The sequence below is a fragment of the Parasteatoda tepidariorum genome, chromosome 7 (assembly GCF_982258835.1).
Source record: "Parasteatoda tepidariorum strain Cologne lab strain chromosome 7, Ptep-v5.0, whole genome shotgun sequence".
NCBI classification, from domain to species: Eukaryota; Metazoa; Arthropoda; class Arachnida; order Araneae; family Theridiidae; genus Parasteatoda; species Parasteatoda tepidariorum.
In genome coordinates, this window is record NC_141761.1 from 70,274,444 (window position 1) to 70,292,825 (window position 18,382).

At 30.3% G+C, this 18,382-nt stretch overlaps 1 protein-coding gene across 1 annotated transcript in view; it reads right to left on the reverse strand.

Moving 5' to 3' along the window:
- The window catches only part of LOC107454037 (UPAR/Ly6 domain-containing protein qvr), a 100,767-nt gene that overhangs the window by 15,972 nt on the left and 66,413 nt on the right, over positions 1-18,382 (reverse strand). The window contains exon 2 of the mRNA XM_016071085.4: positions 9,599-9,643. Within this exon, the coding sequence (XP_015926571.1) occupies positions 9,599-9,643 (45 nt within the window). The remainder of the gene's footprint in view (positions 1-9,598; positions 9,644-18,382) is intronic.

Consider the following 18,382-nt stretch of genomic DNA (forward strand, 5'->3'; position numbering starts at 1 on the left):
TGACAAACAGGGTGTCGGTCAGTCGCTGTGCCGAACAAAACACCAGTTTACTTTTTGGGGGTACAGGTAATGCCCATTTTTGTTTTTGTCTTATATAGGAAGCCAGGTTTCGTTTCATATGTTTTTAGTCCCTTTATTGCAAAAAAAGAATCATTTGTTCCTTCACTAGTTATTTCACCAATGTACGTGAGATGATAATTGGTCAATTTTTTTTCTGAGTAAAATCTTAGGTATCAACTTTACAGTGTTACAATATGCAACTATGCAACTTAAAACTTATATACAACAAAAAACATGTAATACGACATATACAACATAAAACACACAAAAAACATGTGTAAAAACAAACAAACTATATAATACTATACGCAACATTAAACATATAATACGGCGCATTATTGAAATGTTCTTTTTCATCATGCAGGTTTTAAGAAAGAACCTGCAAAAATACAATAAAGTTGTATTCTTAAGAAAATAATAATAATCTAATAAAAACTTTTCAGCATCTTTCTGGCATCTTCTGATTTTAGTCCCGCCAACCTCGATAATGTTTCCTTTCATTTTGATAGTATTTTTGAAAGGCGAGATAACAAAAATATTAAGATCAATTTGTGACTGATGAAAATTTTTGGTGAATAAGGATTTTGAACACCAGATTTCTTAAAAGTATTTAATGGACAATATTTCTTTTTAATGAAAATAAGGAGTTTCTACGTTATTACAATCAAAAGAAATTTTTTTTTAAAAAATCAATACCTGCTTGAAATAAATGGTTCAAAATGATTACCAAACGTTAAACATAAAAACTTCTATTTTGAAATATCTTAGTCATCTTTCGTTTCAATTAATATTTCTTTTTCTGTTTTCAAAAATACCTTAAAGAAGAACTAGTGAATATAAAAGGAAAATCTTTCAATTAATGTTTGGCTATCAGATTCTATAAATTAAAGTTTCTGCAAAAAGCTTTCATTTCCTTTTAAAATTATCTTTAAAAAGTATTAACAGTTTAAAATACATTCTATATGCAATAACATTCAAATTTTTTATGAATGCTGAAACATGACCGACGGTATTTCCAACTAAACTGTTTTTCTTTCTTGTAATTCTAAGAAATGTTTTCACGAAATTTTGACAATAAACCAAGCGAATTAAATTATCAAAGAATCGTATACTGCTAATAGCATTTCGATGAAATTTAATGCGAGGTGCTATTATTGGAATATCTCATATATTCGCGAACAAAAGATAACTGAAGCGCTACTTCATGTAATCATGTTATAAAATAAAAGTAAAACAGGAAAAACTCAATTAATTTAACGTGCTTTATAGTATAAATTGTGATGTTTCCGAAATACAGTGGGTGAGTTCAGCAGCATGGAACCAGTGATGCTCGCTCTAAACCTCTTCAACCTTCTAACATTTGCTTCACTGCACACTTTACGAAAAATCCAATTCACAGTTTCGCTATGACGTTATAAGGCTTTTCATGGATAAAAACTGTTTTTTTTTCGTATGTTTTTTTAAATATTTTTATAAGAAAACGCAGAGAATAACAGTGCGTATTAAAAAAAATACTAAAAATTGATCCATATTTTTAAGAAAGTTAGAGATTATTCTTACCGCACCAATCAAACCGATCTACTTAAATTTAACAAATCAGATTATCAGTTTTTCATCATCATTGCATACTTCAATTATATTTTAATTTCAAAAAATAGCAAAAAATATAATACAAGTATAATATTTGAACAAAAAAGATTAGAAAAAAATATAGCAAAAAATATTTTTCGGTGCAAATAAAAGTTTCCTAAGGGATATGGTATACTTTGTGCTACGTATACTGAAGGGAAAAACAACATAAATGAAGCACAAATCAAGTACAGAAATGGGCTTACTATAGTTTCGACTCTCTGAACAAGAATTTTCTCAGTGTCAAGATACTGAAGAAAGTTCCTTTTTAGAGAACCGAAACTATAGTATGGCCAAATAAAAGTTGGTTCCAAAACAATTTTATTCTACTCGGAATGATTTTTGTACGTAGAGAAAAGGGGTAGGAATATTTCGATTCTCTGAAGTTTAAAAATATTATTTTTCAATTCTTTACGTACTGCAACAGTGTTGATGATTTTTAGCACCCTCCACTTGAATAACTAAACTATCAGTATTATATGTAATTCCGATAATTTTTTTATGGTAAACTGCGCAATAATAAAAGAAAGGGAGATAAATACATATTTTGTTTAATTTTGCTGAACTGTGAATTCGGGAAAATCTGAAAATAATTTCCAATGTCGTAATGAGTGTGTTTACGTTACATTATTTCACAACATCTTTTAACGTGTGTTTAAATTCTCCGAAAAATTAAGTACCATGGGATCATACCAAAAATAAGTTATCTGAAAAGGATGTTGTTTATTGATAATTTTTTGTTACCTGATATTTTATTAATCATTCGGAGTGATTCGGGGAAAAATTTTCATTCTGATGAGAAACAAAAGAAAACTTTACTAATAATGAGTGTTTTTGGAAGAAGAGATAATTTATTATTAAATATTTTCAACGCAATTTTGTCAACTAGCAAATGTTTAACGTCGAAAAATTAAGCATTTTTGACATCAAAAGTTTGCTAATAACTGCAATTGTATAAACTTTAATTTTTGCTTCCCAAACAACAAATTTTGAGATTTTTCTATTTCATTTTTTAAGTGTTAAAACCACTTTCTATTAACTTTTATTTCTTCGAGAATTCTGAGTTAACTTATACATTCTTTTAATAACTATAGACAGTGAATTGTGTTCACCACGTACTTAAAATCTTAAGAATGAAATAAAAAAGTATTTTTAACAAAATAATTTTTCAATTCTCTCAAAATAAATGTCTTGTTTCTACTTTTGATTACAATTTGTTTTTAACTTAGTTATAACTTTTTAAAAATGCATTTTTTTAAAACTAAAAATACAAAAGTCCTTGCTTTAGAAGAAAAAAGTTTCACACCAGGATGAGCATAGGAATTTCATTAAAATTTTAAATTAAACTCTCTATATGAAACTTTTTGCCAGAATTGTTCAAAAGAGCAATAAATGTGACTAACAAAAAACAGAAAAATGTATAATGCCTTTACGCGTTTTTAAGCTTTAACAATCTTTCATATTCTTACCTGTCCATTACTTATTGCTTTGTTTAACGTAAAATAATATACATTTTTAAAAGTGATGAAGAATTTGGAAATGAAACTGGAGTTCAAATATATTTTAAACAAATGCAAAAGCAATCCGAATTCTGTCACCAATTCACACAAACTTGAGTACTTATAAATTATTTTTGAATTAAAAAAAAAAAAATTTTAAGAATAGGTCAACAAGGCTGATATCTTCATTTTAAGACTACAAGTTATAATTTACTGAGGTGAATTCGATAAAAAAGAACAATAAATTTTATGGATTTGATTGATCAGTTTTCAATAACAAACTGCTGCTTAATGAAGATAAAGCCTGCATTATTTTCCTATGCTAACCCTAATTCATATTCATTAAAATCCGTATCAATTTCAAAATGTTGGAAACGTAATATGCTTTTTTTAGTTTCTCAGTCTGAAATATTGCATATCTTAGTTTTTTATTTTATAGCCGTTGTTGGGCAGCTGATCCAATTTTGGGTTTACGACAACTAAGTTTTACTCCGTAGCCTTGTAATTTTGAGCCAGATTCAGAAGACAAGGGAATTCCTGGATCAAGTATTGGGAGAAATTTGCCTTCGTGGAGGACTTTTTGATGGAACTAAACTGAATTTGCGTTTCATGGAGAGGAAAACCAAGAAAACTTCCCGTGGTTTGCCTAACCCAAGGGGACTCTAACCAACGATCTGTCTACCACTTGCGCTTCAGCACTGTGATTGGTGTATGCCGGAGGCGGAGTTCGTATCAACCAGCCATTTCTGGGATTTGAACCCGGTTCACCACTTTGGAAGGCGAACTCTCTATTCTCTGAGACATCGCTGCTCCATGTTTTAGTTTAACTTGTCTAATCTGTTCAATCATATCTGAATTGTATGTACCTGTCCAGTTTTCGATATGATGAACAGAATTGCATTAATTAGCTGCATAATAAGTACTAAATAGAGTGCTTTAAAATAGCATATTATTGTAACAGGGAGCTTTTCAGGGTGTAAATAAGTCAATACTATTTGAAGAAAGAAATATCTTAAAATAATTTGTTATTACTTTTAACTTTTTATTGTAGTTAGTTATAAGCATTATGGATCCTTATCATAAGCTTTACTATGGATATTGAAAGAATGAAGTCTCTCAATCGATTTGTGTGTTTACGGTAAACACGGGTTTTTCAATTTCAAGTGCCTCTTATTACTTTTCCAATATTTTAACGCAAAATAAATAAAATCATAAGTTTATTTAGTTTCTCAGTCTGAAACATTGCATGTCTTAGTTTAACTTGTTTAATCTATTTTATCATGTCTAAATTGCATGCACCTGTCCAATTTGCGATATGATTAACGGAATTGCATCAATTAGTGGCATAATAAACAATATATAAAATGCTTTAATTACTGTAATTAATGTATATTATTGTAATCAATGCAATTAATGTATATTATTGTAATCAATGCAATTAATGTATATTATTGTAATTATTATATATTATTGTAATTAATGTAATATTTACATTAATTACAATAATATATAATATTGTATATTATTGTGAATAATGTAATTAATATACACCGAAGAGCCATTACATTATGACCACCCTGCTAATAACATGTAGAACCACCTTTAGCCCTCAAAACTGCTGGCACCCGCCGTGGCATTGATTCCACAAAGTGCTGATAGGTAGTCTGAGGTATCTGGTACCAAGCGCTCGCCAACTGGTCCTTCAATTCCCTCACATTGCGAGGGGGTAGCGTGGCAGCACAGAATTTGGTTTTCCAAGTAGGACCACAAATGCTCTACTGGATTAAGGTCAGGTGAATTTGGGGGCCAAGACATGACTTAAAAGTCACTGGAATGTTCCTCGAACCAATCCATGACGATTCGACCCTTATGACATGGTGCATTATCCTGTTGGTAAACACCATCCCCCGCAGGAAAAACTGTTGCCATGAATGTGTGAACCTGGTCCGCAACTATGTTCAAGTAGCTTACAGACGTCAGGGATTGTTCTATGAGGAATATGGGTCCTAATGTGCCCCATGAAAACATTGTTCCTGGGCGAGAAACCATGAAAACCTGGGCGAGACCATTCTTATAGATGGAGGGTGGTCATAATGCAATGGCTCTTCGGTGTATATTATTGTAATTAATGTATATTATTGTAATAGTAGTGAGCTTAAGGGAATAAATAAGTCAATATTTTTTCAAGAATAAACATCTTAAAAATTTTTGTTTTTATTTTTGCCCTTTTATTGCAGTTTTAAGCATTATAGATCATTATCATAAGCTTCACAATGGATATTCGTGGGTATGGAGTGAAGCTCCGCAATAGATTTGTCTGCTTACGGCTAATAAGGGTTTTTCAATTCCAAGGGTCCCTTATGATTTTATTAATTTTCTGTCCCACTTAATTCGTAACAAAAAAAATGAGCAGCCTAAATAAATTATTTAATACTTTTCACGATTTGCACAGCATAGTAGTTTCAAGTTTTTGCGTTCTTAAAAACTACATTCAACTCAAAGAATAAGAAAATATTCATGCCTTCGGTATTTTTTGTGTGTGTGTCAGCCTCACTTTATGCATCGTTTGATCGGCTTAATTAAATTACCAAACAGCGTTATCATTTGGCGCAACATAGCAAATTCTGGTTCTTGTATCGAGCAGTAATCGTAAAAGCATGTAGGAGCATGTAGGCATGCATTAAAAATAATTTCAAAGTACTTTATGTTTGAACAGTATTCTGTTGAGAAAAAAATACAAAATGCACTTACAATGTGAATTGTCAACATTCATTGTCTACGCTTGAAGTACATGACAATAAGTTTTTGATAACACCGCAATATAAATAAAATGAAGGTCCATTGCACTTTATCAAGAACTCTACTAATGCGTTAAACATTTATAATCCATTATTCTTCATCTTTTAAATTGGGGCACTTTTAAAGGAAGAAAAGACAAGAAAATAATAAACGTAGAGAAGCTTTTTAATCATAAATTTTAAAGTAAGATCACTTTTATATTTGAAGGAAAATTTTCTCGGGAAATAACTTTTAAAATCTCTGGTCACGTATAGAATTTTGGCTTCATATTTTAAACTCTAATTGGTAACATTAAATTTTTTTGCTATCCAATTTGCTTGAACATAGATGTTAAAATTTTGATGGAAAAAAATTACATTTTACACTCTCTTGAAAGCTTTGACATGTTTTTTTTTTCATTACTTCGAATTTTCATTTAATTAGTTTTGCATTTCACTTTTTGTTCGTTTGTTTTTTCTTAGAAGCTCTTGCTTATAATTTTGTATAGACAATACTACTTATGTCAATAATCTATCTATTACATATAATTCTCTTACGTGGCTCCCAAATTTTGGCAGTATTTCTTTTCCGCCGGTGGCAACGTTTGCTTTGTTTTGAAAACACCAAAGCATTCTGCCTTTTAATGATGTGTTTCTGATTTAATATATATAATTCTCTTACGTGGTTCCCAAATTTTGGCTGAAGTACTTTGTACAACTAAATAAGATTCTTTTCACAACAGTTAAATATTTTACTTTATTTTCTTCATTCGTAGAGAAAACAGTCGGCAAAGAATTCTGTTAGGTTAAAAAACATTTCGCTAAAAAAATAACGAATTCTAAAAGAAATAAAAATAAACAACTTAAAAAATAAAAATGCTGTTGCCAGCCATAGAATTTTTTGAAAGTTAACTTAGCAACATAAATCAAAATGACGTAGAAGCGCAACTAGATCAAAATTATGATACCTGAGTGCTTGACGTAACAAATCCTTCAATTCTAAAAGTGTTGTATCGCCAAATGCCCGAATTAACAATTGTGTTCTTAAAGAAATTCTATAAAAAGTTTTGAATGAGCAAACTACATCTACAACTGCTTCTTGAAGAACTTGGCTCATTAATTAAAAATATAGTCTTAATTTTACAGTACTAACTTTACTTCTACTTTCATTATTGCTATGACCCTCTTTCATTACATTTTACAACTTCATGCTAAATTTGAGGATTTTAAGTTGTTTTGTGGTTGAATACTGACATTTAGAAATGTGTACATAAAAAAATAATATTTAGAGGTTAAGAGTTGCCTCAGAAAAATTTGAATTGTTGACATTGAACTTAACAATGGAAACAATCGTTTTTGTGAAAAATTGAATTGTATTGTTGACATCAAAACTAAAAATATTGTGTTTCAACTTAACAATACTACCTTAATTTATACTTTAGAATTGCCTCGGAGAAATTTGAATTGTTAGCAATGACTTAAACAAAAAGTTTTATTTTAACTGACAAATAATATATTATAATTTTAACTTTTTCTATGACTATACTCATTTTCTTACTCTTTTCTTTGTTTTTTATACACTTTATTTTTTTGTGATAAAATAAAAAAACTTATAGTTGTTCTGCTTCTGAACACTGATGAAAACACAAAATGATGGGCTTCGGCAACAATCAAAAATATATACATTTATTTTACAAATTCCATATTATTAAGGTGGCGCCCTTCAGAGAATTAAAAATGCAAAATTATCTTCATCAAAGCCGATGCTTTACATCCGGCGTTCAGTGGCAGACTACTATTTCATATTGTTTTACAACACATGACTTTAGCCCTCTGGTGGTAAAGACTTTAAAACAAAACTTACAACAGTTACTTTTCTCAACAACTGAAATTTAGAATAGTGTGATTAAGAAAAATATGTGAACTGTTTGCAATTTCAAATTAATATTGAAATTTACAGGTTTAGAATTTTCTACAGTGAAAAGTTTTCGGAACTTCAGTATTCAAAAAAGTATACAAAAACAAGACGTTAAGAACGTATCCAATGAGCGAGCAAAGCGAGCATTGGATTGCGAAGCAATCCGAAATGAACTGTGAAAGCAGTTCCGGGGGTTAGTGAGCGTCAGCGAGAAGGGGGTGAGGCCTCCTAGTGTTAAATAATAAACGTATTTAAGGTGAACTAAAAAAATAATTCTGGTTTTCCTGGATCAAAGACGAAAATCGTAAGTCAATTTTCAAAGGTATAGGGGAAATTCAGTGTTTGTAGAAGTTTACTTCGAAAATAATGATGCTTACTATGCAATTTTTGGCTGACAAAAAAAAGGAATAATAAAATTATTAACGTAAATCGTAGAGCGCATAAATTTTAAAAGACGTGGGAGGAAATTTCGGGGGAGATAGAAGTTAATCAAAAATGTGATGCACTCTTGCTTTTATTTCTAGGCTGATAATTATTTTTTATTTTTTTTTTTAGTGTCCTTTAAAAATGCAGTTCTTAATTTTCTTCACTATACGCAGCTATTTTTCTACTGGTTTTAGACAAATGTTGGTTATGGTTGTTAGTTCTCGAAATTAAAATTAGAAGAAATAAGTGGAGAAAAAATAGCTTGCACTATTTAGGAAACTATAGGATTATAGCTCGTTATAGTTAAAATCGATATAGTTATCGATATAGTTAAAATTTGAGTAATCCAACTAGTCGTAAAGTGATCAAAATTTCTACTCACTGCAAACTAAATTTCTAGATATAGTGGCAATTTTTAATTACAGTGATCAGGAAACAACTTTAAAGAGTATTGTTATCAGGCATACAACTCCCTTAGCATGCCCAAAGTTATTTGAAATTTCTGTGTAAGTTAGTGATAATAGTAAGATAAATCTGATAGTAGCCTCCGGAAAACGATCGATTAAACCTTACAATGTCATCAAACACAGAGGGGCGTTTACGATTTCGGCCATTTAGCTCGTCGAATAAAGGTATTTGTATTGACGATACATTTTAATTATCAATAATATTACCATAAATTGTGTCTTTGGCTTTCACAAAATAATTGAAACTTGTAGTATCCTCTAGCACAGAGCCTCAGTTAAACTTGTAATGAGCTAGCTACTCTTAAAGCAGAGGAAATTCGATAACAAACCCTTTGACAATCATGTAGCAATAAAATATGCTTGTAGCGATTCAAAAATGGTTTTAATTTGTATTGTCTTCTAGAACCGAGTTCCAGATAAAATTTGAGTTCTCTACCTAGTCTTTAAAGTATAAAAATTTTAATTGATAAAGAATTTGATTTTTTGATTCGATTCTGCGATTAAAGACTATGTATTTCATTTAGTGTTAACACCAAATAACGTTAAATTCTGTTTGACTTGAAATTCTGTTTGTTTAACTCAGAAAACGATCCAACTTTGTAATGTCATTAGGCGATGGAGATACAGTTAATATTTTAGCATTCTAGCTAGCCGGAATTGAGTCGCAATTTCTATTGCTAGATTCCGTCGTTACAGGCACGAAAGCAAATTAATAAAAATGCTGATAAATGCACTCTATCTTTTCTCAGAGCTTTCTCGGATGTAATATGACGCGTAAAATATTGTATGCAAATTCAAAATACAAAAATAAAATTAGCTTACTGAGACACTCTTCTTCAGCAAATGTGGCAGAGAAAAAGAAGAAACCTGAAAAGAGAATTTAGTTACATTAATTTAAAAGACAACACGCTTAAACACAGACTAATCTAAGTTTATACCAAAAAAGTTTTCTTTTTACTTAGGAACTGCTCTAAACTGTATTGCTCTAATTTTTAAGAAACATCATCGATTGATAGTAAACTATTAGCTGATATTGTTTGGTGTCAATTTAATTAAATACACTCTATAATAGTATTCTGAATGTTGCAAATCGTTATCCATTTTTTTAGCAGATGAGATCAGATTTAGATTCGCCATATATTTATATCAACTCTTGTCTTAGATGTCTCTGAAGGAGGCTACTCCAAACCTAAACTTATTAACTACAAGAGGTTGAGCAGCGTTAGCTCAGGGATATAGCATCACATATGTGGCTGGCTGGTACGAATTTCGCTTCAAGCTCTCATTGACCACAGTGCGGTGTAAAATATATTTAGTGGTAGATTGAACATGGTTTAAAATCACCTTGTGTAGTTTTCCTGGTTTTCCTCTCTGTCTAACGTTAATGCTTTTTATTTTCATCAAAAAGCCCTCAACTAAGGCAATACGTGATAAAAGAGCCCCCTTGTCTTCGGTTGGGTTAATATTTACAAGGTTACAGAAATGAATGTTAATGGTCGTGAACTCAGAATCGTGTCGGTTGTTCAACGCCAGTTGTCAAATGAAATAAAATTACAAAAGGTTATCTTCTTTTGTAAAACCAGGATTCTACTGTCCCTCGGAATCTGTATGATCAATGTCGTATCGTTTAACAGTTTTATTTAGTGCAAAAGCTCCCGAATGCTCTTTCACTATTAATTACCTAATCATTTCATCCTGTACTCCACTAAATATAAAAACTAGCTTTCTCAAGTTATTGGATTTAGGAGAAAATTATATTCTATATAAACCCTTTTTTGTTCGATTCTGGTTCATTCTTCCATGCCAAATTGTTAAATGGTTATTTTGTATTTATCGACTTAATATTCATTCCAAATTCCATTTGAATCGATCTAGTGGTTCTGGAGATTTTTAGTAAAGTTCTGATATTATAACTATGAAAAATTTAATTAATTCACTTAATTTTTCATTTTGAACAAAGGCGTAGTAAGATTTTCTGTGCACTCAATAGCAAACTTCATGAAACATTTTGAAAGAAACAAAGAGATCTCAAAATTTTTAGCAAAAAATAAACTTGGTATTTCTTATAAAGATAAGAATGATTTTAATTAAAATAGTTTTATTTTTAAAAAAGTATGCTTTTTCTAGAATTCCTTCCGAGGAAGAAAAAAAAGGTTGTTTTAAGTATCTTTAAGGATGTAACGATAAAATATTTCAGGAATTAAAAAAAAATGTCAAACATTTTCATGCTTCTTAATTATTTCCCTTAAAACTCTTATTTAATCTGAACTAAGCGTAAAAAGTTTAACTGAAAAGAAAAATGTAACAACTTATTGATTTCTATGAAAATATCAGCGCAATAGCGTTAATTTTTAGTTTATCTTTTCTTTTCTTATTTTCGTATTTAATATTTTATAATAATTAGTTTCATGTTCTCATTAGTAATCATGAAAAGTAATACATTAAAAGGAAATGCGTAATTCATTTGTAAAAAAAATTTGATAACTTTGCTTTGTATTTTGGTTAGAAACTAAATTGCAACATAAATAAAATATTACAAATTTTCATTATGTATGTCTTTAAACAAATTCTAATATTATTAAAATAAATATTAGTACAGGAAGTATCGGAATCGCTAATCATTGGAATCCTTGTCAAAAATAAAGTAAAGAAATATAAACATTACAATCGTAATTCAGTTTGTGAGCAAAGATAAATGAAAAACATTATAAAAACATACCGAATTCATTTTGAGGAAAACCAGACAAATCCAGTAAAAAAAACTTTTTCTTTTCTTTTTGTGAAACGTGGAAGTATTTTTAATATCAGGATTGCGATTTAGGAAAAAATTTCAATTACGTAATCACTTTCGGGTCCAGCATTTTGTAAAACTCACATTTTCAGTATTATTATTATTTTTTAATTGTTAAAATATTATCTCCCGTTGCATTTGAAAAACCTCTAACGTTGGACTGTCTTTAATTAAATAATGCAATTTTTTTTTTTCTGATTGAAAGTCATGGAGCTTAGGAAAAAATAATATTCTTCAATGAATGAAATCTAAGTATTAGAAAAAAACGTTCCCACTTTGCAAAATTCTTACAAATATTAGAATAAATTATTCTGACACTATCAATGCCACTTAACCTAACTTTATCAGTAACAAATGAAATATTTCTTTCTCATTATGCTCACTTTCTCCCCCATTTTTCTCTATCTAGTCTAGCTTCTATCTATATCTCTCTATTTTCCGATATATCTCATAACTCCTAAATCTCCATCTATATCTATATCAATATCTATATCAATATCTATATCCATATATATATGTATCAATATCTATATATCAATATCTATATCTATATCAATATCTATATCCATATAAATATATATCAATATCTATATATCAATATCTATATCTATATCAATATCTATATCAATATCTATATCAATATCTATATATGTATCAATATCTATATCTCAATCTCTCTGTCTATCTTTGTATCTATATCTCTCTTTTTCTCTATCTTTCTCTCCTTCTTTCTCACCCACACAGTGTCTTAAGAGACTCGATGATTAGTAAGAAATCCTTTCTGGTAAATTTCTATTTATCGACATATTATAAAAATTAAAGTATAAAAGAGTGAGTTCAAGTAACCAGTGATGAGAAAACCATAATGTTTAAGTACTGAAAAAAAATTATAATAAAAATACAGACAAGACATTGTAGAATTATTTGGGATTAAATTATTGTAGAATTATTTAGTATTAGTAGGGGAATTATCCTGCAATACTTTATTTGCATTTTAATATTTTGAAAAATATTTATATTTCAACATTTGAATCAAGATGTTTAATTTAAGTTTAACTAAACTCTTCTCTAAACTTTAAAATACTAATGGAGGTAATACAGAATTTGATGTGAAAAGTTTCTTTCACGGCATAGCATCCTCAAAAGTAAAAGGCATTTTATTCAGAGAAAGTATGTATTTATTTTAATATCGTAACTTGAATCTATACATAATAAACGCGGCTGCGTGTGTGTCTATTTGTCTGTCTGTCTGTCCGTCTGTAATCACAATATATCGCCCCAGAAGCCTCGCCCAGGCACGAAACTTGGGACATAATTGTGCTTTGACATAATAAAGAAGTATTCTTTTTCTTTTTCAAAAATTTGGATTAGTTTTTTGGTTATCAGTCATTTTGTAAGAAAATCTATGCTTTTTCGTCTTCAAAGAGCCATATTCAAAAAACTATTAAAAAATGCATATACTTTTCTCCACTCTTATAAATGTATGCGAATGTGAACCTTACAATTGAAATATTAATTTTCGACAACTTAAACCAATAATATACGAAGGAATTAATAATTTAATTGTAAGGTTCGCATTAGTTTACATTTATCAAAGTGGAGAAAAGTTTAACTTTTGTATTAAAAGGGTGGCAACATATTCGATACGTAAATAGAACGCTTCGCTTTGATATGATAATCGCTTTCCTGCTATGTTTTAAAAAACTTTATTTGTGAAAACATTTAGCGTGGCGGACAGCTGACCGCCTTAGGCGGCTAGTAAGTAATAAATTAGTCAAATATTTTTTTATTGTATGCGTGTCCATCATCTTTCCCAATATCCACCTGATTTGCACTCGTCATTCAGGTATCAATAGGGCAGATGTTGGCCACTCTTTCAAGATCCCCATATTAGGTAGGCCAACGTTGCCCCCATAAAAGGAGCAGAAATCACAGAAAATGAAAGGAACATCCATGCGTTGTCGGGATTCGAATCCAGTATCCTCCTGATCTGAGGTAAGCTCACTGACCGCTACACAGCGCAGTTGGCGAGTCCAGCATCTTATGCTTCCAGTTTCACTCTAAGAATAATAAAATTACCTTAAAAATGTTGAACCTGGAAGTTCAACAGATGCCTAAAAGTCTCAACATTTTATGTCTATTTAAATAGCAGCTTGTAGTAATTGTTTTCAAACAGAAAAGAATTGACTCCACACTATTAGAAATTTCCCCAGAAGCAGAAAGTGCCTAAAACTGTGACGTACGTCACAGAACAAACGAAGTCCTGCAGAACAATTTGTATCTTGAATAAGTGACAGCGTTTTCCTGCGAACCCCTCCCCCAGCCTCCAGTAGTCTCGCATAATCCCCAATCCTAATCTCATGCATTCTTCTGTAGACCATAATGACCTGAAGGTTTCATAGCAGTTGGAACAACAGACCAGCGAATGTTTGTGATTGCAAATGGTGCACCATCTGGGCGCTTGTCAATTCGAAAGATTTTTAAGGCAGCGCTTATTTTAATGCTCGGACCTTCATATCACATGTATTTTATTAATTCACCATCATCATCAACAAAATTTTGTACTTCAAAAGGGCTTGAAAAAGTAACAAATCAAGAATGTTTGCCTTGGTTTAAAAAATAATGTAGTGTATCTGTGTATGATCCTGTGTTTTAATAAATGAAAATATTGTATTTTAACGTAAAGTTGACTTTTTTTCGCTGAAAAATGCTTGCAGAACATTTGTATAAATTAATAAGTCCTGTTGCAGAACATTTGAAAATATTCTGCTTATGGGGAAATTTCTACGAAAAAATTGTTAAATAACAATTTATTTAATCGTTATTTTATCATATTAAAACAAAACAGTCAAATAACCGTAAGTAAGATGGTATTCAAACTGTTAACTTATAAAAAAAAAACAGTTTAGTAACTGCTTTCACCTAATAGGGTTAAACAAACAGGATTTTATCGCACCAACTAGACCCGCCTAATGAAGTCACTTAGTTTCTTGCTGATGGGTACATTTTATAGACGACAGGGTTAATCTGTCAATCTCACTAATAGAATGGGGTTTCGAGTCTCATCGTTAACAACACAATATTTTCTCTATTCTCTTCAACACATGAAGAATTCCCCGTGTCTTGCACTCCCCAATTTGTGTCCCTGGTCAGCTAAATTACGATACTCTCATTTACGCATAGATAGCAGTATCATAAATTTGCTAAACGATCTCCAATGTATAGGTAAATTTTTTTAACAGTTTTGAAACATAGCTATAAATGATTAAAAAACATAAAGTTTGGTATTCTTGGCTTTTTTAAATAATGCTATTTATAAACGGTTTCAAAACCTTAAAGGCAAATAATGTTCGTTACCGTAAACTATACAATTAACTGAATGGGCAAACTTCTGCCGGTTATTTTATCATAGTCTTAGAATGAAAATTTTAACAGTGTAGAATAAACTAATATTCTGTATTAATTAAAATTTAATTTCTAAAACATACTCACAGCGCATGAGAAATAGAATGAATTGATTTGATGCATTTAATACCCCCCTAACCTTAATTCAACAGTAGCAAATGAAATATTTTTTTCTTCATTTTTACTTTATTATTCTCTAGATAAATCAAGTATGTAACTTACTTTGATAAATCATTCTTCCGTTACTTTCAACTCGTATGATAATTAATGTGAAAATTAAGTCGCCTGGATAATGGGACTAATTAAATTAATTAATACCCACTTAAAGTAATTGCTCTAAAAAATCAAATGGATGGATACATTTTTATTATTAGCTATCGTTTTATTTTGATACATCTGCATAATTAATCTTAATCTGTAAAAGCATTTATTGTCGCTTAAGTTGAAAATTTAAAACACTTAACGTTTGCTTTAAAATTAGGTAAATCTAATTATTTTTTAATACATAAAAAGGGCAAAAGAACAGTATTACCAATGACTTCGTGAATTAAATTAATATGCGCTTCAAAATTTGCTTCCTTTTTTGAGAACTTAAGAAGAATTTTGGGAGAAAAAAAATTTTGTAAGAATTGTTTTTATTTGAATGAGTTTTTAAAAAGTATAATCCATGATCTCTAAGCATTTTTTTAATTAATAAGTAATAAAATTATAGGAATTTTAATGAATACGTCATAAAAATCTTAATACTCTAAATGTTTATTGCTTAATTTAGTTTATCATTTAGTCATAAAATGATAAATCAAGGAGTCAAAAGAGTATCAAGAAGTATTGCAGTAATGGTTTCTAATCAAATTGACTGTGGTAGAACTGTACTACAAAATTGGCAAGAGAAAGTTTGAAATTATAAATGCTGTTGTGTGCTACAAAAAGTAATGCAATCTATCACAAGCACGTGGAAACTGAAAGATATTGAGAAAAAAGTTGTAAACACCGAATCATATTGGGGGAGAAAAAATACAATTTCTTTGAAAATCTGTAAAAAAAAGATTGTCTAAACAAGGTTATTTTCTTAAAAATTGATTAAGTAATATATAAAAAGAGATAAATTAGTTTTTGATTCATCTAAAAGTTTGCTATTCTTGTTCTTTGATTTATAAAGGTTTTATCATTGCTTTCAATAAAGCTATATCACGTACTCAATGTCTAAACGATTCCTGCGATGATGGCTTATTAGTTAATTAGATTATTTAATTAAATCGGGTTTATAAGTATTATTTGGTCAAAGTAACTGCGCGATAAGACTTTAATATTAATTCAAATGTATATCTTAGTTATAAATCCTAACACCAAAGTGATTTATGATAATTTTTGATTAAATTTTAATTTATGACAGTCGTTGAACAGGCGACCCAATTTTTAGTTTACGACTACAAATGTTTAACTCCGTAGCATAGTAATTTTGAACCCAATAAAGAAGATAAGGAAACTCCTGGATCAAGCATTAGGAGAAATTTCTCTTCGTGGAGGACTTTTTGATGAAACTAACCCGTATTCACGTTTTATGAGAAGGAAAACCACGAAAACCTCCCAAAGTTAGTGTAATGGCAAGGGGATTCTAACGCGTGATCTGTCCACCACTGGGGATATTTTACGTCAGTACTGTGGTCGGTGCGGAATTCATATCGACTAGCCATCGCTGAGATTCGAATCCGGAAGTGAGGCGAGCGTTTTATCACCTGAGTCACCACCACTTCATTGTGAGGCGAGCCCTCTATCACCTGAGTCACCACCACTTCATTGTGAGGCGAGCCTCTATCACCTGAGTCACCACGGCTCTTCATTGTGAGGCGAGCCCTCTATCACCCAAGTCACCACCTCTTCATTGTGAGGCGAGCCCTCTATCACCCGAGTCACCACCTCTTCATTGTGAGGCGAGCCCTCTATCACCCGAGTCACCACCACTTCATTGTGAGGCGAGCCCTCTATCATCTGAGTCACCACGGATCTTCATTTATAAATTAAATTATTATAATCACAAACCAATGACATTAAGAAAATATACTATTTAAAAAGAAGAGAACTGCAAAGAGCAGTGAAAAAATTTAATCAGCATGTTTTAAAGCCTGATATTTGTTATAATAAATGTCAAATAGGTATTTATTGGGACAATAGAAAACGAAATAAGAAAGGACATTTCCCTTCTCTGATTTATGTTACAACTAAAATTTCTGTTTAGGAGGATCGCACGAAAAAATGTCAATACTACTTTCTGTTTCTGAAAAAGCAGAACAGTTTATGTCTCGGAAATAAAAACTTTATGATCGTAAATGTTGTACAAGTAATACTATCAGGGGAAATAAAGGAATTGTTTTTTGCTTCTTTGTTAGATGCTATAAAAAACAGTAGAATTTTATCGCTTGTATGAAATGGAGCCTAAATTTCATTAATTTAAATTATTAAAAAGTCGCTTGCTAATGATTAAAAAAATATGAACCAAGAGAACTTATAAAATATTGATGTCATACCAAACATTTAATACAGAGATTCTTTTTTACCGATCATTGAAAGAGAAAGTAAGATTTTGTGATTTCATTAAAATTTATAATTTAATCCTACAAAGAAAATTATGGCATCGACAAGGAAATTCTGGCATTGTAACGAAATAGTGTAAGTTTTTCCTATTATTAAGATTACATATACTGATATCAGCGCCCCTTAGAAAATTGAGTCATGCTTGGAACTGAAATCTATCTGTTTTATCTGCTTCACAAATAAGATATGAAGGGTGATGAATTAACGCCTTGATATCTCATAAGCGACTAAAAGTGTGTTCATTTAAATGTATTGAAATGGATACAGAATCTCGCTTTTTACTAAATATTTCAGTAATTTTTAATCCGCTCATTTAAGTTATTGGAAACTATATCCCAGGAGAAGATTCACAAGACATGAATAGAGATATCATCTTGATATCTGACAAGCATTTTATGATAATTATAGTGAAATGGATACAAAACTTCGCATTTTTCTTAATATTTCAAAATTTAGGCTCTAACATATTTATTAATTTGAGTAGTAGCATTTTGCAGTTTCTTTTATTATTTGGTGATCTTGTGCGTAGATTTTGAGACATTGATTTCAAAGAAACTGTATTTATTTTTTGTCTACTAGAAAGGTTCCTAAATTATTCCCTCTCTAAAGAAAATCTTTACTTTGCCTTAGATAAGAAATAATAGATTAAGAAAAAATTTTAGTCCTAATTGGCGGCATAGAATAGTGTGAACTTTCCACTTAGATTCCAGGCTCAAAGCCAACATTAGTTCTTAAGTTAATTATCATTCGTACTTTTAAATATCTCAGTCTTTTCACTGAATAAGAATTTTTCAAATGCTTCGCCAGTGTTATTTTCA